A 25,867-nucleotide genomic window follows, 5' to 3' on the forward strand; every position below is an offset into this window, starting at 1 on the left:
GCTTGCTGTCTTATCAAATTTTCAAGTTCACATTGTTTGGTTTCAACTTCTAATTTTTGTAGTGCACTTGCTTGTCTCTCTTGTTCCTCCATAACAGCCAATATTTCTTGAGATGCCGCTGCATCAGCTGCTGCTTCTACTCTTTTAACTGACTGCGCGCTTGAGAGAACCGAGTTACAATTTGACCCTTGTGACTTTGACCTTGATTTGGATCCTGACGACTCCAAGCATGATCCAACATCTGGCCATGGCTCTTTGTCGTCTTCAGCATGTCCCTCTAGCCATTTTTCAGCCCTTTTTACAATGAAATCTGAAAGGGATGTACACGCATCTACTTTGCATCTCATATCTGAATCAGGAGCTTGTATCTGACGGATCTCATTGTATATGGCTTGTACATTCCGGCAAGCAATATTCACATTATCTATCAACTCAGTTAACTCACTCTCAATGGCTGTATCAGTCAATATTACTTTACTTAATCTTGCCTCATATCTCCATTTTTCATAAACAACCTTGTATCTGCGCTTGAGAGCTTTAAGCTTGTCTTCTTGAAGCTCTTTTCCTTTTTCGGTTAATGTTCTTGTTCTTTCGCTCTTGCGAGTCCTTGCTTCAGGTTGAGTAGTTGGTTCAGAGCAGTTCTTTTCATTGGGTTCATCAATCATTCTTTATGTCTAGTCAGATGTTATTGTTTTAACTCAGTGTAAGTTTAAATATGCAGTGGTATGTAGATTAGTGCATATGTGCCTTAAATATTGCATTAAGATTACTATTGTTTTGTGTAAACCTTTGATAATGAACTTCTTAATCAGCAGGCTATGTTAACTTATAGCTTGAATGAACCTAATGCATAAAAACTTCAGTAATGAAAACAAAAGATAACCATAAAGTGCGGTAGATAACTTTAGTTAAGTTTAACTTGGCTTAAACCACTCTTATTTCCGTAGTCTTTTACTTGTTTTCTACTTAACTTTATTTTGATTGTCTTTTATTGACAGAGCTCTGTTGCTGGGGAGCGGTGAACTGGTGTAATGGTGCCACCTTGTGGTGTACCTCGGTACCGCGACCCACTGTAGCTGCCGTCTTCAACTCGAGCTTCTCACCGGCGCTGGGCTGGGCGAGTTTTCACTGTAGCTCCTCAATGACAACACTGCACACGGTTTCTCGAGTACGGGCGCATTTATTAGCCTTCTCAAATGCCATGAAACGCCTTGAAAACTACAGGACAGAGTAAACAGTGCAATTAGACACTCCACTTTGGCTTGCTAAGCACACAAGTGTAAAATAAAAATAGCTACCTCGTGGCCGCTTGTCACTTCGGAGGTCTTTAGGCGAATATTCAATCAATTTATGTGTTTTCTAGCTTATGCAGCTAGTTAACTAGGCTTTGGGAGCTGCCTTAAGCGTGGCTCTCGCTCTGAAAGTCCCGAGCATGTGAGGGCGTGTCTATTGTACCTGTGGTCCGATAGTCTCTCAAGCTCTCGTTAAATCTCGCAATACTAGCGGTACCAAACCAAAGACAATAACTGGTGTAACTGTATAATGAAACATATTGCATCTTAAGGAAAATAAAGACACATTTTATCAGCGCGAGTAATAATAATATTCAACAAAAATATTCCCCTTTTTTTCTGAACAAAAATAAACATCTTTGTACATGAATCCTTTCAATGACACTTACATATCTTTTTGTGATGATTAAAAATTAGATTCTTGTTTAATTTTTTATTAAATCGTAGCACTAATTTTTCTTGTGTTAGTGTTCAGATGGAATAAAGATTGTTGGCACGAAACGGAAGTTGTGATAGTTGAACAAACTGGTGGCTCTTTGTAGCTCTTCACCATTTACAAGTTGCAAGTACATACAAGTATAAGGGGTGAGGTAACCTAATGGGTCGTACTGGCTTTCCAGGATTCTGCATATATTCGCACGGTAGTCTCACTACTGTCTTTGGCATGGTATTTGTAGGAGATTGTGTCAGACTGATGTTTCCAGAGGTGCCCCAATGTTGATTCCTGGGTGTCTGTTCGGCAGTTCTGCACTGTCTAATATGGCATCATGGGGCAGGTGACTTATTGTTGAAGGGGCATTGCTGGACCACTGCCTCAGCTCGACACCTCCAGCAGGTTCCTGATCCTGTCAGCAAAACATTTTGCTGCTTCTGTTGAATTGAAACTTTGTAGGCAATTGTCTACATAAAAGGATTTTAGCACAGAATTGTGGACATCATCTCCAGGCTGGCTACGATCAAGGACGTGTTTTTGGAGTGCAAAGACGGGGGCTGCAGGTAGTGCCGGAAAGGGAGGACATTCGTAAACATTGGGTTGTTCCTGTATGTTTAGGTCTCTCCAGAGAAAACGCAAGAGGGGGTTGTCTTCAGGGAGCAGTCTAACTTGGGGGAACATCCCCTTGATGTCAGTGCTGCCTGGCATTGAATATTCCCTAAATCGTAAGTAGCAGACTTATAATAGCAACCTGAGTCATAACAAAGCACTGTTCGCCAGAGGAGAACTGGCCCCCCGACTAAGCCTGGTTTCTCCCAAGGTTTTTTTTCTCCATTTTAACACCTATTTGCCACCTGATGTCACCCGTTGGAGTTTGGCTTCCTTGCCGCCTTTGGTTTGCTTAGTTGGGGACCGTTGACATTTGATATTCAACAGTGCTTTGATCTGCCTGCATTGACACTATTCTTTAAGAGCTGCTGTGCAGCCAAAATAAATAAATAAAGGTGACTTGACTTGACAGAGCAAGTAGAGATGGCCCCAAAACTGGTCCTGGGAGCAGAAGCTCATTCAGGTTTTGTCCATGATATTTAAACTCATTCTGTGGCAATTTGGTAACATAGCCTGCTTGGTCAAGTTTTGAAATCACTGCAGCATAAGCGGCTGCTTTCAGTGGCCCTGAGCTGTGATAAGACTGCCTCTTTGGTTGCTCTGAGTTCAGGCATGTTCTTCACACGCAAGAGGAGGTTGATTATCGCCTGACACCATCCACCTCAACCCTTACTGTCTTCCTTTTCTAGAGTTTCACCGCCTCTTGGTCCAATCTGTATCTGATGCAAATCTTTTCGTATGTCCATCTGCTGTAATTTCTTCACCTGCTTGTAGAGATCTGATCAGTCACTTCCTTCCGCAAGTGTTGGACCAGGCCTTGTAAAGTCCACCCAAGAAGTCTTTATAGCCGCTGGTCCCCTTGGATGGCCTAGCCTTACTGGTTCCGTTTGAGTGATCAGATGGGGGCAATCTGATCCAATGAGCAGCAATGGACAGACTGCTTCAAAATCATGCAGTGCAAGCCCTTTAAGGTACTGGTATCTCTCCCTCAGAGTCTTTACTAGGTGTGAGTGTTCTGCTAAGCTTAACTGCAGTGAAGGCACCTTTGATGTGATACCGCTTTGCAGGCTGAGAAGTTGGGGAGATGAGACTGCTGCTCCTCTGAGAACTTGTAACTCCTGTCTGATTGTTCAAAGTGGGAGGTCTTCAGGCTGACCTTTATGGCCCAACTGCTGAGCTTCACAGCATTGTCTCGATTCCTCTATAACTTAATGAAGTAATGGGGTGATTCAAATCAGTGAAATGTACTGCTAATGGATAATTCATATTTTTACATCTTATAGTACTATGATGTTCAGCGATGTGTGTTTTTAAGTTCTCTACTGGTTTTTCCTACATATGATTTACTGATCAATTTGCCAATTTGTTGTTGTTTAAACAATGTACAATGATACGTATAATTACATTGATTACACAAACCACAACAATAATTTCCATCTGAAATAGGTGTCAGATGGGGGAGACAAATCTGATCTCACTCTTCCATCGTCTCAAGGAATATCTGCATACACTCAACCACCGAAACTCAAAATGATGTAGTACACATGCCAGATCAGTATGTGGCACTGTAATTGTGCCACAGAGACTAAAAATGGAGAATAAGACTTGGAGCATGGAGAATAACCTTGCGCGTTGTATCCAAACTTTAATAAAGCTTAGAAATAAAGCTTTATTTTAGTAAAGCTAATGGGCTTCTGCAGCATGAATACAAGCATGAAGTCCGCTATTGTTTTTGCTGTTATGTGATGTAGTGGATTGCCGTGAGATCGGATTAAATAATTAATGTGGAAGTTTGCCATGCAAATACGTTCAACTGTAGAGAAATATGATACAGTAAGCTTTATAAGGTTGTTTTTCTTTCAGAGATGGGATGACAGACATGTACAGCAGCTGCACTGCGCAAAACTCAGACGCAAGTTTTCCATCATCAAACCAGCCAAAAGGTTTGTGAGAATGAGCATCATCCAGTGTTAGGCTATATTTCAGGACTGACCACGTACAGTAAGTGATTTCTGAAAAACAATTAATATTTGAAATCGACACCCAAGCAACTGATCAACTTTGTTTTTCTCCCATTTTTGAGACTATTGTAGAAACACACTATTTTTTTTTTCAGCACACACACAGAACAAACATCTAATATTCACAAAATAGTTTTAGGTGTTGATTTAAATTTTCAACAGCGTTTCTCAGAAATCACTTTACGCAACTTTTAATTAATGCTTATGTTTCCCTCTCAGTATAGAACTCAAGAGTTTCGCGCAGGATCTTTCAGATTTCATGAGTTGCCCGTACAAATCAAACAAAACTGAGTGTGAGCTAAACAGGTGTGTGTCTTTAATGTCTTTACATTCACGCTTATGCGTTGGACGGACACTTTTTGTCCAAAGTGGCTTAACATTTCATTAAAGGTTTACATTTTTTTCTCGAGTTGAATTGCCTGGGGATTGTATTGATGGTCTTGGTGCTACAATCTGCTATTTGAGCGACAGCGGCATTTGAGCAAGTCCCATTGTCATGTGAAACCTCAGCATTTTACATGTCAGATCCTGAAACTCTTTGAATCTCCTCTGTGTGTTCATGACAGAATCAGGCTGCAGTTTTGTTTTAACGCCACAGAATCATTCATCCTCACCAAACGCAACACAGCCGTCAATCAAATCATCCCATATGAAACAAGCACAACAAAAACATACAAGATGACTGCAGCACTTCACAGTATGCTGCCCGAGGTGTGTGTGGTTCTGGGAAACCCTACGTTATGAGGACAAAAGATGGCAATACCTGAAATCCTGTGGGGACATTCTCAGTCAACAGCTTATAAATCATGTTTTTATAAAAATGTACAAATGAAGACTTCAGATGCAAAAGCCTCTAAGTGCAATCTGAAATTTTCTTCTAAAGTGAGCATTTTTATCAAGCTTGTGTGTTTATGTTCAGTTATTTCACTTCAGTGGGAATGAAAAGGACCTATTAATTGCCATTAAAGTGAAATTACTGAACCTAAATGCACAAGTTTGATAAAAATTTCAGATGGCACTTGAAATGTAGAAAGTTTTCTGTGATGGGTAGGTTTAGGGGAATGGTCAGAGAGAGAATATACAGTTTGTACAGTATAAAAATCATCATGTCAATGGAATGTCCTCATAATGATAGAAATACCTGTGTGTGTGTGTGTGTATATGCAGGACTTTCCCTGGTCCGGTCGGCATCTGGATCGGTGTGCTGTGGTCGGCAGTGTTGGGATTTTGAAAAACAGCAGCTGTGGACGTGAGATTGACAGCACAGACTTTGCTTTTTTATATGGTAAACACATCCCATCATTCCTTGCTCCCCACAACAATGTACTCAACCAAAGTGATTTATATGGACCAGAAAACGGGTGGAAAAATCCTACAAGCGCATGTTGGAGGAACCTGAGCCACATCTACAGACCAGAAGATCACAGAGACTTTGAACTGCAGGTAGTTTCTCTGTGAATACTTCAAATGGTTAATCACAGTTTGTTAATAGTTAGACAGATTTCCACTTAAACTACAGGACCCACCATCTCTTATTTGCTAAGGGGTGTGCCATATTCAACTGCAATATCTGTTGTTGCTGTGCAATCAGTTATTACAGAAAATCTTAAAAGAGCAAATTCTTTTGTGAATGCTTAACTAGTATGCTGAATAAAACCGATGCAGAAGATACAGCCCTGGAAAAGACATTGTCTTGCCGGGCCACTCAAACAAACAACACTGTAAAAACGTCACACTCTTCATGAAGTCAAACTATAACAATGACTGTGAACATGAAACTCACACACCACTAACTAGCAGAACATGGTGACTGATGCTTTAATCCAGAAATCTTTTTCCTTCAATTGCTTCACATTGCTTTTTAAATTGAAGAGCCATTTGTGTATGTATTGGAGAAATCCATTTTAACCATATAGTTGTATTTGCATGATTTTTAGTGGGGGCAAAGGGGACTTAGATCTAGGTGGAATCAGTGGGGGCACAGGAGACTTAGATCTGGACGGAACCAGTGGGGGCAAAGGAGACTTAGATCTGGACGGAACCAGTGGGGGCAAAGGAGACTTAGATCTGGACGGAACCAGTGGGGGCAAAGGAGACTTAGATCTGGACGGAACCAGTGGGGGCAAAGGAGACTTAGATCTGGACGGAACCAGTGAGCGCAAAGGGGACATAGATCTGGATGGAACCAGTGGGCGCAAAGGGGACTCAGATCTGGACGGAACCAGTTTGGGCAAACGAGACTTAGATCTGGATGGAACCAGTGGGGGCAAAGGAGACTTAGATCTGGACGGAACCAGTGGGGGCAAAGGGGACTTAGATCTGGACGGAACCAGTGGGGGCAAAGGAGACTTAGGTCTGGACGGAACCAGTGGGGGCAAATGAGACTTAGATCTGGATGGAACCAGTGGGGGCAAAGGAGACTTAGATCTGGACGGAACCAGTGGGCGCAAAGGGGACTTAGATCTGGACGGAACCATTGGGGGCAAAGGAGACTTAGGTCTGGATGGAACCAGTGGGGGCAAATGAGACTTAGATCTGGATGGAACCAGTGGGGGCAAAGGAGACTTAGATCTGGACGGAACCAGTGGGCGCAAAGGGGACTTAGATCTGGACGGAACCATTGGGGGCAAAGGAGACTTAGATCTGGATGGAACCAGTGGGGGCAAAGGAGACTTAGATCTGGACGGAACCAGTGGGCGCAAAGGGGACTTAGATCTGGACGGAACCATTGGGGGCAAAGGAGACTTAGGTCTGGATGGAACCAGTGGGCGCAAAGGGGACTTAGATCTGGACGGAACCAGTGGGGGCAAAGGAGACTTAGGTCTGGACGGAACAAGTGGGGGCAAAGAAGACTTGGATCTGGACGGAACCAGTGGGCGCAAAGGGGACTTAGATCTGGACGGAACCAGTGGGGGCAAAAGAGACTTAGATCTGGACGGAACCAGTGAGGGCACAAGAGACTTAGATCTGGACCTAACCAGTAGGGGCACAGGAGACTTGGATCTGGACAGAACCAGTGGGGGCAAAGGGGACTTGGATCTGGACGGAACCAGTGGGGGCAAAGGGGACTTGGATCTAGGTGGAATCAGTGGGGGCACAGGAGACTTAGAACTGGACCTAACCAGTGGGGGCAAAGGGGACTTAGATCTGGACGGAACCAGTGGGGGCAAAGGGGACTTAGATCTAGGTGGAATCAGTGGGGGCACAGGGGACTTAGATCTAGGTGGAACCAGTGGGGGCAAAGGGGACTTAGATCTGGATGGAACCAGTGGGGGGCAAAGGAGACTTAGATCTGGGTGGAACCAGTGGGTGCACAGGAGACTTAGATCTGGGTGGAACCAGTGGGGGCAAATGAGACTTAGATCTGGACGAAACCAGTGGGGGCAAAGGAGACTTAGGTCTGGACGGAACCAGTGGGGGCAAAGGAGACTTAGATCTGGACGGAACCAGTGAGCGCAAAGGGGACTTAGATCTGGTTGGAACCAGTGGGCGCAAAGGGGACTTAGATCTGGATGGAACCAGTGGGTGCAAAGGGGACTTAGATCTGGACGGAACCAGTGGGGACAAAGGGGACTTAGATCTGGTTGGAACCAGTGGGCGCAAAGGGGACTTAGATCTGGACGGAACCAGTGAGCGCAAAGGGGACTTAGATCTGGTTGGAACCAGTGGGCGCAAAGGGGACTTAGATCTGGATGGAACCAGTGGGGGCAAAGGAGACTTAGATCTGGATGGAACCAGTGGGGGCAAAGGAGACTTAGATCTGGACGGAACCAGTGGGCGCAAAGAGGACTTAGGTCTGGACGGAACAATTGGGGGCAAAGAAGACTTAAATCTGGACGGAACCAGTGGGCGCAAAGGGGACTTAGGTCTGGACGGAACAAGTGAGGGCACAAGAGACTTAGATCTGGACCTAACCAGTAGGGGCACAGGAGACTTGGATCTGGACAGAACCAGTGGGGGCAAAGGGGACTTAGATCTGGACGGAACCAGTGGGGGCAAAGGAGACTTAGATCTGGATGGATCCAGTGGGGGCACAGGAGACTTAGATCTGGGTGGAACCAGTGGCAGCACAGGAGACGTAGATCTGGGTGGAACGAGTGGGGGCAAAGGGGACTTAGATCTGGACGGAACCAGTGGGGGCACAGGAGACTTAGATCTGGACGGAACCAGTGGGGGCAAAGGAGACTTAGATCTGGACGGAACCAGTGGGGGCAAAGGAGACTTAGATCTGGACGGAACCAGTGAGCGCAAAGGGGACTTAGATCTGGTTGGAACCAGTGGGCGCAAAGGGGACTTAGATCTGGATGGAACCAGTGGGTGCAAAGGGGACTTAGATCTGGACGGAACCAGTGGGGGCAAAGGGGACTTAGATCTGGTTGGAACCAGTGGGCGCAAAGGGGACTTAGATCTGGATGGAACCAGTGGGGGCAAAGGAGACTTAGATCTGGATGGAACCAGTGGGGGCAAAGGAGACTTAGATCTGGACGGAACCAGTGGGCGCAAAGAGGACTTAGGTCTGGACGGAACAATTGGGGGCAAAGAAGACTTAGATCTGGACGGAACCAGTGGGCGCAAAGGGGATTTAGGTCTGGACGGAACAAGTGAGGGCACAAGAGACTTAGATCTGGACCTAACCAGTAGGGGCACAGGAGACTTGGATCTGGACAGAACCAGTGGGGGCAAAGGGGACTTAGATCTAGAGGGGGACCAGCAGTGATAAGAGAACCAAGAAAAAATCATCTTCTATTTACTCAAAAATATTAGCAAAAGCCAGCTTCAGCTCAAACTCCGTAGTGGGAGTGTGTGCAGGGTCTTCTTCCATTGTCTTGTATACCATGAGTAATCACACGACAGCACGTCCTGATCAGACAATACAACTGGGTTGGGCTCTGGGATGATCCTTGGCTCAGTCCTGACTGCTGGAACTGTGATTGTGGCAGGCTCTAGCCCTCCGTCTGCGGTGGGCTCTGGCATCATTCATCGGGGTGATGGCTGGCTGGGCTCTGGATTTTGCGATGTGATGATGAGTATGAGGTGGGGTTGGACGATGTCCACCCACAGAGCGAAGTTGGTGTACTCTTCTAAGCTCCAGTTGGTATCCCCCTTTGACATCAGGAAGGGGATATCCTTGTCCAGCCCACACCAACCTTCCATGAAGGTGAGATCATCACGCGCACGGTGGCAGATTTTAACAAACTCCTCCACACAGTCCTCTAAACTTCTGCCACCCTGGAAATTCAAAATAATTCCCCCTCTTAGTCCTTTGCAGCTTCTTACTGGGGCAACATTGATTGCTTCTACAGTAAATACATTTTGGTGGTGTGGTGTTCTGTCATGGATTAAGATGAAAAGGAAGGCAATGAGGAATATAGCTTGAAAATAAGTGGGTTACACAAAAGGTTGTATTTCATTGATATACAAAAATATATCTTGTTAACACAAATAACACCAGACAAAGAACTGAACAAACGTGAAGGCATATATATATATATATATATATATATATATATATATATATATATATATATATATATATATATATATATATATATATACAAAAGATAATTTAAAATACAGACAGATGTGCACTAATAAATCATATAATGAAAAACCATGTTAACTGATAAACGGGAACATAGAAATGAGGAGACAGGAACCAAAGATAAACATACTAAAGGTCCTTAAAAATAAAACCAAAGCACATCAAACTAATAATAACTGTGACACAAATGCAGCTCCCAACATTAATGTAACTTGACACCACTTATGTTTCATATAGTTTACTTTTAAAAAATGGAAGAAGCACTTGTTTCGTAGAAAAAGTTTTCTCTTTCTCTTTCAGATTTAATTTGGCTCATGTTAATGACAGTGATATTGGACTGAAGACGGATCTGGTAACCATCAACCCCACTCAGATTCAGAGAGAGTCAGTATCTACACACACTTCTCTCAGTGAGATTATTTTAAATTGTAATTATAAGACATTTTATTATCATACTTGCAACACACCTATACAGGCATATGTTCTTTTGTTTGTTTGTTTTTTCAATAGTGTTTATTAGATGTTCTTTGTGTGTCTAAAGATACAAAAACCTGGAAAAGAATCCAGATCTGTTGGTGGAGCAGGTCAGTGTGTACGGAAACGCCTCCCTCATTATTCCCGCCTTTGCCTACACGTTCTGCACGTCACCGTCAATGAAAGCTCTCAAAGTCCTCCAGCCAATCAGACCTCAGCAGCCAGTGGTGTTTTACAGCCCTTATTACCTGCGGAAACTGGACCGTTTCTGGAAGGGGCGTGGCATACGAGAGGTCCGGCTCTCGTCAGGGTTTATTATGATCAGCAAAGCGATGGAAGTGTGTGAGCATGTGCACGTTTACGGATTCTGGCCGTTCGACAGTGACCTGCAGAAGCGTCCAGTTCCATACCATTATTATGACCTGAATCGCCCGCACCCCTACATGCACAAGATCCCGGTGGAGTTTGTGCGGCTGCTGCAGCTCCACAGCCAGGGGGCGCTAACACTACACTTGCAGCCCTGCGCCTCATAGACACGCACTCAAGACTATGTCTGAAATCTCTTTGAAATGCAATGATTTAACTGCGAACGCTGCATGTTTCAAAATAAAATCAGGACACAGTTGCACGGGCTCACGTTTTCAAAGCAGTTCGCAATCAATATGATACTGTTGATTAACTATGACAATGTTTACCTATGAAGTTTATATAATTCCTGCAAATTTGTCACATTTCTAAAAAGAACAACTGAGTTGTTTACAGGGTTAACCATGGTAACCGCTATATTTCTGCTGTTCTATAAGCATCACCAACTGTTAGAGCGTGAAATATAATTTTATTCAGCTGATGGCTCATATTTATATAAATAAATCTATAATATAAATATAAATTTATAATCTTGACTCCCTTTCCTTACAAAAATGGCTTAATATGAGATTTATTTTTAAATAAAACTATATAAAACTGTAAAGTTGTTTAAATTCATTGTTTGTACTGTCCTTTAATGGTTCATAAACACCGCCTGTATGGTGAATTTTTGTAAATGTAAGCAACTAATTTAGACACTCAAACTGGGTGCCAGTGTGGTCAGACTTACATGCTTGGCCAGATAGCCTTGCTTTAATGTAATATATGGATTAGTTAACTGGAAATATAAGGGAGGTTTTGGTTATTTCCACAGGAAAAGTCATGCGCACATATATATAACAAGGGTCACCTTTGCATAAACATCAACACAACTCAGGTTCGTTTAAATAAATCCCCAAGGTTTATTGATGGTTTTACAAAGTTATTATGCAGGACACCCTTTGTAACCAAGCCAGAGTTGAGCATCAAACCACACAAAAATAACAAAAAAGAAAATCACACAAAAAACCTGTACATAAATTCATAAAAAGAAATCTTGTGATTCACACAATTCATCAAAGTGAATTACATGCAAAAATAGCTCAACTCTGCTCCAACACTCGGTGCAAAACAGAGTCCAAGGGTGATATTGTGACATACTGATAAGCCTCTTCTTTCCATTATTGTTAATAATAGTGGCAACTTGCACTCTTAAATGTGCGCTGAAAATTGCCAGCTGATAAAACCTATTATCCAGGGACCATATTCATATAAATAGGCTAAATGTACATTTTAACTGGCTGAGCTAGATAGTGACTGACACTAAATAGGGCCTAGTAGAAAATCAGTCCAGTCTCTCCAGCAGTAAATGTCATTGGCTGTTAAAGTCTTCTGTTGCTTATAATAAATTGACATGTTGATAACACACACATAAGCATTGTTTCAGAATGCTATCAATTACATGTAGCTTAGATCAGATGCATACTATGCATTCGTGTGGTAGTGCTTAGCTCTGGGAAAAAAGAAAAATAACAGTATACTCACTACAGAAGTTTGAGAGGGGAGGAGTTGTGTGTGTGTGTGTGTGTGTGTGTGTGTGTGTGTGTGTGTGTGTGTCGCCTTTAACCACTCAATCTCACACTCACACACTAGTGCAGGTGTGATGGCATTGGTGTCTCTCCAGTGGATCGTCAGGCTGCTGATGGTCCTGATCCTCTTTCAGGGTGTGTGTGTGATGTTTTACTACACACCCAACACACACTCGTCCAGGTGAGCGCTTTTATCTCAATATTCATTGTGATTCAATAATCGCTATTTAAATTACATTAAATCGGTGCTTGGCACTCCCAAGTCACCTCAATGGCAAAAAGTGTCCCAATCGCCCTGAGTTCACCCTATAATAACTAATAAAGTCTTATAGTTTATAAGTGTTATTAAATAAGGTTTTTTTTTATGATATGCTTGCTGTCATGAAGTTGTTCAATTGGTTCAAGAGACCCAATTCTGATTTTTTCCTCTCATGTGGCACAGATCGGATATGAGTCACGATCGTGTAAGCAAGATTCCGATATTCACAGATCGGTTTCAGGTCTCATTCATATGTGGAAATAAATCAGATATAACTCGGATACGTGCGTTTGCTCCTGCCGTGTAAGCGATATTCCTCTGTAAATGCGACCCCTGCGTCATTGAAAAGTGAGTTGAAAAGTGAGTACAGACATACCTATAACAAACGGAACATCCCTAGTTGACTGGCAGAGTATTAATTTAATTTGTTTGTGTTAAATAAAAGGTGATCTGACGTTGAAATGTGTTGATCTTGAAAGCACACTGAATGCTCGTTGCCGCTGTTGTCAGTGACGACGGCTCGTGCACAGATGCGCGCTTCAGTTAGTTCTATTAGTTCCATTGAAACCACAAAATAAAAAGCACACAAATTTGTACCTGCCCTTGATATTAAATCACTGGTGAACGCATTTGGTCAACAGATCGAATCTCTGACCATGCATTAACACTTGCAGTGTACTAAATGTAGCCAAAGAAACACACGTGTATTGGTATTTAAATGTCATTTTTAAGTTTTGAAACATCATTATAATTTTAATCAGAATAGAAATGTTTTCGATTTGTTATGCTGGAGAGTAAAGTTGATCAGAACTTGATCGGCGCTGAATCAGAGATAAGATTGTTTAGTTTGAGCACAGGCTGTGTTTCACTCTCTAGCTGCTCTTCAAATTAATCTTTCGATTTGCTGTGAAAATATGACGTTTAAACATTTTTTTGCGTTTCTGCATAAATTATTCCACAAGTTTGATAATGTGCTAACTCGTGATACGCATTGTACACAATGCCAATGCTTGTATGTTTTCGTGCCTTATAGTCGCAGAGTATAGTTAGCAGATTAGAGATAGATGGTATCCTAATATATCTACTTTTTGCGACGATATAAACAATCGCAGGTTTGGACATATATTGCTATCTAGCTTTTTGTGACGATTAAAATGAGATTCTTGCATTTCTTTTTTATTAAATCGTAGCACTAATTTATCTTGTGTTAGATTTCAGATGGAATAAAGATTATTGGCACGAAACGGAAGTTGCAAAAGTGTTTTTTTTTTTCTTATTGTGGCGTATATCCAAGTGAAATGGCATTTGGAACAAGGAAAAGGTGTACACAGATGTTCACTAGCGGTTTATTTTACAGTGAGCATCAGTGATATAGTTTTGCTGTAATCACACATGGGCTTGTTCCTGAATCAACAAATAATCGGAATTCACGGGAATTTTAGGGTTATTGGTTTCATTGTATTGGTTTCATTGACATGTAATGTTTACCCTTGAGAACAATGTTGTACATCCTGTTTTTCAAGAACTGCTCCACCCTTTAAAAAAGACCCAAATAGGAATAAACGGGTTGTAGTTCTGTAGTTTTGAAACAATGCAATACAATGATGATTGAGAGACAAACAAATAAACCTTCCTCAAAAGCCTGATTATCATACTTGATGCTCATTATTTTTCTTAAAAAAAACGACGATGTATAATCAATCATAACCCCATGACGGGTAGTTTTAGGGGCGGGGTTAGTGGTAGGCCACTCGGGCAAATTCATAAGAATTTGGCAACTTGTAAAATACTTACCTTTTAGAAAAAAACATACGAATTCGTACGAGTAAGGTTGTATGAATTAGCCACCTTGTAAAATACTTATGATTTAGCAAAAATGTACGAATTCTTACGTTTTTTGCTAAATCGTAAAGTGGAAGATAAATTGGAGTTAGCCAGCTTGCAAAAAAAGTACGAATTAATTGCCGTGAGATCGGGTTGTATAATGAATGTGGAAGATTACCATGATTCAAATACGTTTAACTGTATAGAGGCTTTAGAAATTCACATATCAAATATGATACAGTAAGCTTTATAAGGTTGTTTTTCTTTCAGAGATGGGATGACAGACACGCTACAGCAGCTGCACTGCGCAAAACTCAGACGCAAGTTTTCCATAATCAAACCAGCCAAAAGGTGCGTGAGAATGAGGATCAGCCAGTGTTAGGTTATATTTCAGGACTAAAAAACACGGTTGATATTTGAAATATGAAATATTTCCGCAACTTTTAATTAATGCTTATGTTTCCCTCTCAGTATAGTTCTCAAGAGCTTCACGCAGGATCTTTCAGATTTCATGAGTTGCCCGTATAAATCAAATAAAACTGAGCGTGAGCTAAACAGGTTTGTGTCTTTAATGTCTTTACATTCACGCTTATGCGTTTGACAGGCACTTTTTTACATTTTGATGAATTGCCTGGGGATTGTACTGATGGTCTTGGTGCAATAATCTGCTATTTGAGCGACAGAAACAACTTGTATGTTCAGTTGCACATTCCTTTAGGGTCTTTATTGTATGTCCATGAGAAGAGAAGTTGTTGAGCAAGTCCCATTGTCATGTGAAACCATAGAGATCTCAATGAATATGGTTTGTTCTGACTGTGTGTTTGTGATGCATATTGAGTATTTTTACGTCAGATCCTCAAACTCTTCTCTCTCTCTCTGTTCATGACAGAGTCAGGCTGCAGTTTTGTTGTAATGCCACAGAATCATTCATCATCACCAAACGCAACACAGCCGTCAATCAAACCATCCCATATGAAACAAGCACAACAAAAACATACAAAATGACTGAAGCACTTCACAGTATGCTGCCCGAGGTGTGTGTGGTTCTGGTAAACCCAACAATATGAGGACAAAATATGATTGCAAAAGATGGGGAAATCCTTGGTCAACATCTTATAAATCATGTTTTTAAAAAAATGTACAAATGTAGAAAGTTTTCTGTGATGGGTAGACTTAGGGTTAAGGGAGAGAATATACAGTTTGTACAGTATAAAAATCATCATGTCTATGGAATGTCCTCATAATGATAGAAATACGTGTGTGTGTGTGTGTGTGTGTGTGTGTGTGTGTGTGTGTGTGTGTGTGTGTGTATATGCAGGACATCCCCTGGTCCGGTCGGCGTCTGGGTCGGTGTGCTGTGGTCGGCAGTGGTGGGATTTTGAAAAACAGCAGCTGTGGACGTGAGATTGACAGCGCAGACTTCGTCATACGGTAAACACATCCCATCATTCCTTGCTCCCTCACTGACCACAACACATCCGTCAGGATTCATCCATCCTTCCTGTTAATATGATATTTTCTCTCTCTTTCAGGTTTAATTTGGCAGCGGTTAATGACAGTGATGTTGGGATGAAGACCGATCTGATAACAATCAACCCCAGCCAGATTCGGTCAGTGTTTTTCTTTTTAAGGATGGGGAGTAACTATTATAGTGTATTTCTGGTCTAATGCCAGCAATAGAGTTTGCTGTAACTGTTCATAGCTATTTCTGCTCATTTGTAAGCATTTTAAACAGGTATGTTAATAGTTCTGTTTTCGAAGATAAATAACGCTATGTAAACTAGTTTCATGATATTGCACAGTTTAATCTTATCACATTAAAGGGTTATTTCACCCCCCCCCCCCCACACACACACAAAAAAAAAAAAAAAATTGTAATTTACTCACCCTCATGTTGTTCCAAACCCATAAGACTTTTGTTTATTTTCTGAACATTAATTAATTTTTATGTTGACAGTCTACGTAACTGACAAAACTAACTTCAAAAAGTTCATAAAGAGATCGTAAAGCTAATCTATATGGTTTAGTCCAGATTTCTAAAGAGACTTGATTGCTTTGTATGATGAAAAGCATGTTTGAGCTTCAGCAAGAACCAATGAGGTTCATTCTCGTGTTACGCAGCATGTTTGAGCATCTCAAAGGCATATGGATTAGTTTTACATTTTCTTAATGAAGTTTTTGACGCGACAAAGCGGTAGTTGCGTCTGGTTTGAGGCACAGAAATCTTTCAGATCTCCATATTTCATCTTTTTATTTTATTCATTTTTTTTTTATTTTTTTATAATTCATTCCTATTGGTCACCCTTTACTTCTGTTTGAGGGTTTTGCAAATGTTTAACCAACGAAAAGTCATACTGTAGCGAGTATGTTTTAATATACGTTTTTTTTTCCAACACATTGACAATATACTATCACAGATACAAGCGATCACAGATGCAAGCGTTGTTTCTGAATGTGCTAAGATATGCTTTCAATATGATAAACTTGTAAACCCAGCCAGTATATTCACAATAAAAGCATTCAAACTGCAATAGCCTATTTAACATATAACTGCAAAGCGTCCAACATGTAAACAATATGATTTACACACTAAATCCAGCATAAACTCTGACACAACCTGTACTTTTTTAAATGCTCAAGACAGAACATCACAGCGATTTGCTGCCACCTTGTGTTTTCTGCTTGATATTTGCATAAAAGTTTTGCTCCATTTTGCTGTTAATCATTAAGCTGTTGCGTTGTCTCAGAAGTCTGTCCAAAAATCAGTATCACTTATAGGATTGTCAGAAGGGGAGAAATCAGTCCAAAATCACCCCAAATATCTATAGTGTTTGGCTGGCGTAAAGCGCCCCACTATTTTACTATAACTAGTTAATCTGTGGTGGAAAATGGAACTGCAGCGCAATAATTGAGAGCCATTGGGGCAGATTTCAGGCTGCCCAACTCTTCACGTCACTTTATGTAAACCTCGTTACAAAACAAGGCGATATACATCTGCTTCAGCTATGTATGAGTCTGCATCAGGTCAGTAACTAGTTGGCATGTCTGTTCTTCCTATGTGGAAAAGTGTATCAAATTAATAAAAATATAAATCCTTTAGTTTAAGTGTGCTCATGTGAGTAGCCTAGTTCTGTTGTTTGTTCTGAGAATAGACATTCTTTTCCTCAGGGGAATTGTGTGTTGTGCTAATCAACATTAGAGCGCCACTCGGGCTGAATAAAGCAAGAACATTAAGCCTCTGCCAAAAGTATGTCTGCATGTGTTCAGGGATTATTAAAATATAAAGCTTACAAAATGCTTAACATAATCTAGCGCTGAGATGGTCACGCTACTGATAATAACATATGATATACAGCAAAACATTTTGTAACATTCCGTGCTGATACATCCGGTATCATCCAAGTTCCAAAGAAACCCCACCCTGGAGGACTGAATGTGGACTGAAACGTGCAGAAGTTTGCAGACGTAACTGCTATCGTGGGCTGTATCAGGAGTGGACAGGAGGAGTACAGGTTACGTGGTGCGACCTCAACCACCTACACCTTCACACCACCAAGACCAGGGAGATGGTGGTGGACTTCAAAAGGCCCAGGCCTCAACCGGAGCCTGTGACCATCAACGGCGACTGTGTGGAGCTGGTAAAGCGGGCGTTTGAAGCGTGTATGACAAGCCGATTTAACATTTAACAGCTAGACTGGATATGTGTTGCGGATATCTGTATTTCAGTTTTGCCTCGTCAAAAAGAACATTTCGGATGTCCGCAACTGCATTCTTCCTATCCATAATTTTCATTTCAGATATCCGCAAAGACATTCTTCCTAGGACAAAGGACATCACTTTTGCCATTCATTTGTATGGGGTTTATCATTACAGTTATCTAGAATTCAGTTGCAGATATCCACTATGTGAATTACGGATATCTGTAACTGAATTGTAGATATCTGTAATTCCAGTTTGAGATATCTACAATTTGATTCTGACTAGTCACAACTCCAGTTCAAGATATCTTTAATTCAACTCAATTCAAGATATCTACATGTTCCTTTTCAGATATCTCAAATTAAGTTTTGACTAGGTCTAATGACGTTGTAGATATCTGTAACCGGAATTATGACTAGTCAAAATGGCATTGTAGATATCTCAAACTGGAGTTAGGGATAGTCATAATTTAATTGTAGATATCTATTATCAAGTTATGGATATCTTGAAATTAATTTTGATTAGAGATATCTGAAATCTGAGATATCGGTAACTTTCATTCCGCCTAGTCAAAATGTAATTGCAGATATCTCAAATTAAGTTTTGACTAGGCGAAATGACGTTGCAGATATCTTTATGCAAATCAGGCCGGCACTTTTAGGCGGGAGCAGAGCGTGTTGTTGTTCTAATCATTCAAATCGCACCTGTTAACTCGTAATTAGCACTGATTGGCACCATGCCATAATCACTAGTCATAATGACGTTTGAGATATCTTTAACCTTCGTCCTGCCTAGGCAAAACTGAATTACAGATATCTGCAATTGTCATTTAAGATGTGTGACAAGTTGAATGTCGTTTTCAATTACTTCATTGCAGATATCTGTAATTCAGTTTCGCCTAGTCAAAACTGCATTACAGATATCTCTATCTGTCGTTTCGACTACTCAAAATTACATTACAGATATCTCGAATGACAATTCCAACTATCCAAAATGTAATTACGACTAGTCAGAAAGACGTTGGTGATATCTACAACGTTAATTCCGGATAGTCGAACTTAACTTTTAAATGTTAAAACGGCTTTCCATAGTAATCCGAAACAACAATGGAGGACCAAATCATCGTCACTGTATGTGGATACCTGGAGCTGTACGATACATCGTTATACTTTTATAGAAACTGGAATAAAAAGGATCTTGCTTGGAAGAAAGTGAGTGAGGAGGTCGGACAATTTGGTAAGTTGTAAAACACGCTCTTTCCTCAATTTGAGCTATATAAGAGAGAGAGAGAGAGAGAGAGAGAGAGAGAGAGAGAGAGAGACTACAAACTAGCCAAAGCCGGCAAATTGAGCTTATTCGACGTATTTTACAACGACTTTCCCGCTGATGAGTTGATTCTAGGATTTTGATTTTAGGGGGGCTCAGCCCCCAACAAGGGTATGATTAAAAACATATTATTTGACTATATGATTAATCTGTTCTATATTTATTTCTACTTATTAAAAATAACAACATGAATTATCAATTTGCCACTTCTATAAATCAAGTACAAATCTAGTATAAATAGTATAAATCAAGAAAATCAAAAATCCCTTTACTCTACGCTTACTCTAATTTATGTATCATGACACTCCTCCTGATTCATTATTACTTAATACAAAACTATATTTAATAATACAAAACAAAATAACTCCACATTTTCTCTCTGGGCCATCTAGTGCTTTCAGACAATGATGTGTGTCATTTCTGTGCATGGCTGCATAATGTAATGTTAAAATACATTATAATATGTCTGTAATTGTAAAAAGTAAATTAAAATAAATCATGATCGTTTTCTGAAACGTTTTTATGGGTGTTAATCACTTCATTTTTGTAGGAATAAAAAACAACTATCACACAAGGGCTGAAGGTGAACGCAGCGAAACGTATTGGTATTGGATGAAAAACCGAGCCGTCCCGTGTGCTCGCAATGCTCCAGTAACATTACATTATGTAAACTGCAATGCATTTATGACAAAGAACTGCACCGATGCAGATGTAATATCATAGCATTAGCAGTCTATCAATAAATGCACGCACACACGACACACACCTTGTGCTCTCTGATGTTCGCTCTGCTCGGCGCCCCTGCAGATTGAAAAATGCGCTAAATCCAAGCAGACTCGGATAAGGGGAGGAGACGAAACTTGACGCAGCTTGCCGCCGTTTCAAATTAGTTTTTTTTTAAAGGAGACTGAAGCGATCAAAAATTTATTAATCAAATATTTTAAAGGGGGCTGGGCAGAAGCCCCCTAAAAAGGGCCTAGTGACGCCCCTGTTCAGAGGAAGTGTACAGAAAGAAGTGGAAGAGTCTGAGGAACTCATACTTAAAAGAGAGGAAGAGTCATTCCCATGACGCGAATTCGCATCTGTTGTTAAGTAAATTTCACGCGCGAATGATAGAACATCTGCAGCAACTTTTTGCAAATGTTGAAGGCCACCAGCCTTCTGAAGAAGTACAAGTACCTTTCCTGCACAGAGCATCCGTGTTAGAAGTCCAGTCCAGTTTCTCATCTGCGCACTCAGGTATTTGTAATGGTGCGTTCACACCAGGCGCAAATGAAGCGTTATGGGGCGTTCACACCAGAAGCGACTTGCGCGAATAAATCGCGCGTAGTTAGACGCTTGAAAATTTTGAGTTTACTCGCTTTCATTCACGCGTGAAATTCGCTTCACTGTGGTGGCGAGTGTGCTGGGAAGGCAACGTTAAGAAAAAGGACGTTATGTATGGACAAGCTGGTGAGGAATGCGGGCTCTGTCGTGGGCACAGAGCTGGACAGCCTAACAACTGCGGCAGAGGGACGGGCGCTGAGCAAACTCCTGTCAATCATGGACAAACCATTGCTTCCACTGCACAGCATCATCTCAAGGCAGAGGAGCAGCTTTGGTGACAGGTTGCTGTCACTACCCTGCTCCACAGACGGACTGAGGAGGTCGTTCCTTTCTCATGCCATGCGGCTTTTTAACTCCACTCAAGGCGGACATTTGTCACTGATCTGAACTGTATGCACCGTACATTAGGTAGCATACAATTTTGATTTTCACAGGACTTCTTCTTTTTTTATTTTTATTTAGATTTATTATTTTTATACTTTAGTATCATTGTATGCTGTATACTGCTGGAATTTGTTAATTCCCCACTGGGATAAAGTATCTAACTAACTAACTGCTAGCATAACATTTGCTATCAGACATTTCATATGATTAAGGAAATATACCAAATAATCACAGAGGCATAAAAATTAACAAGTACTTAAGGTAGAATGTAAGTTGTGTTACTAAACCAATATGTTGTGGTTGAGTTTTTATTATATTGGCTAACTGACCAGAAACAGAGATTTCGCTGTCCTCTTCAGATGCTCCAACTTGCCCGCGGTTACCATGGTAACTCAACCGCCACCAGTATAAAGTTTTAGCGGTTCTCTAAATATGTAACCTTTACACGTAGTTTGTTGTCATACATTTTTATAAAAGCCTTTTATTGCGAAGTAAAAGCGTCTCACCTCAGAAAAACGAACTTTGTCAGACGCAGTTAAGTGTGCCTAAAAAAAAAAAAAACGTGTTGTCCTGATTTAACTATCTGCTGTCAAATACAATTTTGTCAGGCATTTTAATTTTATTATTTTAATGTTTTGTTTTTCATAAATTGTTATGAAATAAAAAAGTCTATCACTTTCCTGAACTGTCAGACGTTAGGCTATTTAAAGAGCATATCTTAGTGAATAATCAGTTTTATCTTAAATTAGATTTTAATTTTGTGACCGATGTTTTAATTACACATTTTAAATAGCAAATTCTGGTAATCGGAACATAAAAAGAATTATAATTTGATGGTAATGAAATTCTGGACCTAAGTTACGTTGTGAAATTACCAAAGTATTTCGAATATATTACGTAAATTCTTAGTTATCTTATAACCTTAGGAGACCATACCGACGACGCTGTGAGCTGGTAATGATGGTTATAAAAGGCTGTTCAACGATAATTGTAATTATTGTGTACAAAATAAGAGTCTGTGTTTACGTAATATATGTGTGTGTTCTGTGTATAAATATTATGTAAATACACACACATACGTATATATTTAAGAAATATATGCTTGTGTATATATATATATATATATATATATATATATATATATATATATTTATTTTTTTTTTTTATTAAATATATACATGAATGTATGTTTATTTATATATACATAATAATTATACACAAAACAAACACGCATATATTACGTAAACACAGACTCTTATTTTGTACACGATAATCACGATTTATCGTTGAAAAGCCCAATGCTTAGCAAAAAAATAAGTAGCTGGTATATGTTAGCTGGGCAGAGATGTATTTACTGACGTACACACATATCTGTTCTGTCAGTAAGTGTTTCTTAAAAACTTTGTGTCTACAGATTCAAAAACCTGGGAACGAATCCGAATCCGTTGGTGGAGAAGGTCAGTGTGTACGGAAACGCCTCCCTCATTATGCCAGCTTTTGCTTACACGTTCTGCACGTCACAGTCAATCACAACGCTCAAAGTCCTCCAGCCAATCAGACCTCAGCAGCCGGTGGTGTTCTTCAGCCCCTCTTACCTGCGGATGCTGGACCGTTTCTGGAAGGGGCGTGGCCTGCAGGAGGTGCGGCTCTCCACGGGGTTTATGTTAATCAGCACGGCGCTGGAACTGTGTGAGCACGTGCACGTTTATGGATTCTGGCCGTTCGGCAGCGACCTGCAGGAGCGTCCGGTTCCGTACCATTATTACGACCAGCTGAAGCCGCACCGCTACATGCACAAGATGCCGGAGGAGTTTGTGCGGCTGCTGCAGCTCCACAGCCAGGGGGCGCTGACACTACACCTGCAGCCCTGCTCCTCACACCATGACACGATGAACACTGAGTATTTGTGATGTCATCTTTTGATTGACTGTTTTTATATTCATTTAGGTATATTTATGGGAGAGCGCGCACACACTCAGACATGTATAATAAGGGATATTACAGTTTCTAAAAACAACTAAAACTAAAACATGCTTAAACTTTTATGAACCAGGTGTACCTTTAAAGATGGCCCAAGGAAAGTTTTATCAGATTTTGGAGAAAAAAAATTGTACTCATTCATGGTGAAAATTGGTGATAAATTAATTAAATGTTTCATGTAGGCCTATTTGATAAGAGAGAGAACATGAGGGAACACGAATAAATATAGATAAACGTAGAGCATAAATATAGATATAGATAAATATAGAGAAAATATAGATAAACACACACACACAGTAGCAAATCACCACTGTATAAATCAGTTCATTTTAAATTAATATTTTGTTTTTAATTTCCAAGGTACACGAGCAAGATCATATCTAGAAAAAAATGCACATTACCATGTGATTTGAATATTGTAAAGTGTAATTTATTCCTGTGATCAAAGCTGAATTTTCAGCATCATTACTCCAGTCTTCAGTGTCACATGATCCTTCAGAAATCATTCTAATATGATGATTTGATGCTCAAGAAACATTTCTTGTTTACGCGCTCTTGCGTTACACTTAAAGGGATAGTTCACCCAAAATTGTAAATTCTGTCATCAATAATTTCCATCTTCATTTTGTTCCAAACCTGTAAAAAAAAGCACTGTCATTTTTAAAAAATATTTCGTTTTGCTTCACAGAAGGACTGACATGAAAGCGAGTTAATGATGACAGAATGATAATTTTTGCGGAGAAAGTTTTCCTTTAAATGCGGCGCCTGTAAAAATTCCTCTCCAACACAAGATGGCGGCATCTCCAAACAGATTATATTTGTGCTCAACATTGACTTTGGTAAACACAGCCTTTTACTATTACTGTAAATAATGTAGTATTTATGTTAATGTTGCATATATGAACATGTTTGTATACGGAAATCTCAGATAATCTATTACATTTTCCAAATGTGCAATATACAACCTGAGGACAGACGCCCTTTTTGTGGGGGGTGTTTATATACATATATATATATATATATATATATATATATATATATATATATATATATATATAGCAGAACAACATAGTAGTGGAGGGCATTCTTGAGTCTCCAAACGAGAAATGGTGTGACTGAGGAGAAATTAAAACAACTGATCGAAGAGAAGTTACAACTTGGTCAACATAAAATTATGTTGGAGAAAGCACAAAGAGTAGGGAGGTTGAAAAAGTTAAATTCTAACTGACCTAGACCCATTGTGGTCAAATTTCTTAGGTTTAAAGACAAGGAATCAGTGCTGGAAAGATTTTTCTGTGTGTCTAAAGAGGAAGGAGCTTTTGCCAAAATTGAGAGCTGCTAGATGGGGGAGTGATCCTTTACGCTTCCTTTACATCCTGATGATGCATTGGCAGCATCTGAAAGATTATTTTACCCTTTGGTGTCAAACAAACAAGCACCTATGAAAAAATGTGCTCAGTGCTCTATTTGAGCGATGTAAACACAAATTAATAATAAAATTAGTAGATCCAAAATGGTCAATATTCATATTCATGCATTTTATTCAGATTTCATATATTCATGTACCCCTACTCCATATATCAATCCTCATCATATTTTCAAGTATTTACTCTTTATTGTACTCCTTTATGGTTATTCTTCTTTTTTCTTTAAGAGGATGTTTGCTTGTTATATTCAATTGTTCTTTAAAGTGTTTCATTGTCGTTTGTGGTTAGATATTGGACACCTGCCAAGTACTGCAGAAGCGATTGTGTTTTCAGAATTAGTTGCTCATGTGAATTTGTCGAAACAACCCCTAAATTTATTTTCATCTATTTTTGACATTTGTCCAGTCACTCTGACCTAGCCGTTACCCCAACTATGACGTCCATTTGAGCTTTTCTTATTAGACTAAAACATACGTTTGAGTGGGATGTAAGTTTTCCTATGATTATGGTATAAAACTGACTCTTTGATAGTTTAGCTTTTCTTTGCTCTTTTTACTTCTCGCATCTCTCGTCTTCTGCTTCTTCTCTCCTATCTCTCATTTCTTTCTGCAAATGTCTTAATTTTGTTCCTTCTTTCTGTATACTCTGATCTGCATCTTCATCTGTTAGACACACATTTTTATTATTAATTATTATTTATTTAATTAATTTGTTTGTCCCTATAATTTGTAATTAATACATTTGATCTCTGACATAATCATTGCTGGACTGCTGGATCTCATTTTCTCAAGTTTTTGCATCAAAAATTAAAAGAAATATCTAATCGTCCGCCATAATGCCTAAATGAATCTACAGTGGTCAGGTTTTATAGCTGCCACATGGTACTCAGGGGCATTTCCTCCGAGGGGGCAAGGGACGCAGTGCCTCCAAAAAAAAAAAAAAAAAAAAAAATAGGATGAGAAAATAATCCATATTACATATAAAACAACACAAATATTACAAATTATGACTGTTTAAGAGAAAGGACCGCAGGTGCTTAGGAGGATATAGTTCTCGCCTTGGAGCGTCTGTCAGAACGCAGGACAGGAGGCAGGACTCAGTTTGAACAGTTTACTGAACTTTCTTCAGCAGCACAGACATACATTAGACAGTAACGTTGCCACACTTTACAATATAGGTGCAAATTCGGATGCAGTAGTTGGCACTCAGCTTATGTTTATGGAGATGGTAGGTTTAAATCATAATCATAAGCATGTTGGTTGTGTGTGTGGCTGCAAATAAACAAAACAGTAATCAATGTTACATAAAGCATAATTATTGATGTTGACTAGCTTAAC

At 40.1% G+C, this 25,867-nt stretch overlaps 2 protein-coding genes across 2 annotated transcripts; both read left to right on the forward strand.

Moving 5' to 3' along the window:
* The first annotated feature begins 2,059 nt into the window (after positions 1–2,059).
* LOC137008825 (alpha-2,8-sialyltransferase 8F-like) lies at positions 2,060–10,904 on the forward strand. The gene is made up of 7 exons (XM_067370542.1): positions 2,060–2,068; positions 4,198–4,277; positions 4,575–4,661; positions 4,922–5,066; positions 5,523–5,640; positions 10,179–10,281; positions 10,439–10,904. The coding sequence occupies exons 1-7, from the start codon at positions 2,060–2,062 to the stop codon at positions 10,902–10,904; spliced, it is 1,008 nt and encodes a 335-aa protein (XP_067226643.1).
* A 1,460-nt stretch (positions 10,905–12,364) lies between these two features.
* LOC137009280 (alpha-2,8-sialyltransferase 8F-like) lies at positions 12,365–25,277 on the forward strand. The gene is made up of 7 exons (XM_067371350.1): positions 12,365–12,486; positions 14,659–14,739; positions 14,860–14,946; positions 15,278–15,422; positions 15,707–15,819; positions 15,921–15,998; positions 22,538–25,277. The coding sequence occupies exons 1-7, from the start codon at positions 12,380–12,382 to the stop codon at positions 23,031–23,033; spliced, it is 1,107 nt and encodes a 368-aa protein (XP_067227451.1). The 5' UTR covers positions 12,365–12,379; the 3' UTR covers positions 23,034–25,277.
* Positions 25,278–25,867: the final 590 nt, after the last annotated feature.

This window comes from Chanodichthys erythropterus, chromosome 20 (genome assembly GCF_024489055.1).
Source record: "Chanodichthys erythropterus isolate Z2021 chromosome 20, ASM2448905v1, whole genome shotgun sequence".
In the NCBI taxonomy this organism is placed as follows: Eukaryota; Metazoa; Chordata; class Actinopteri; order Cypriniformes; family Xenocyprididae; genus Chanodichthys; species Chanodichthys erythropterus.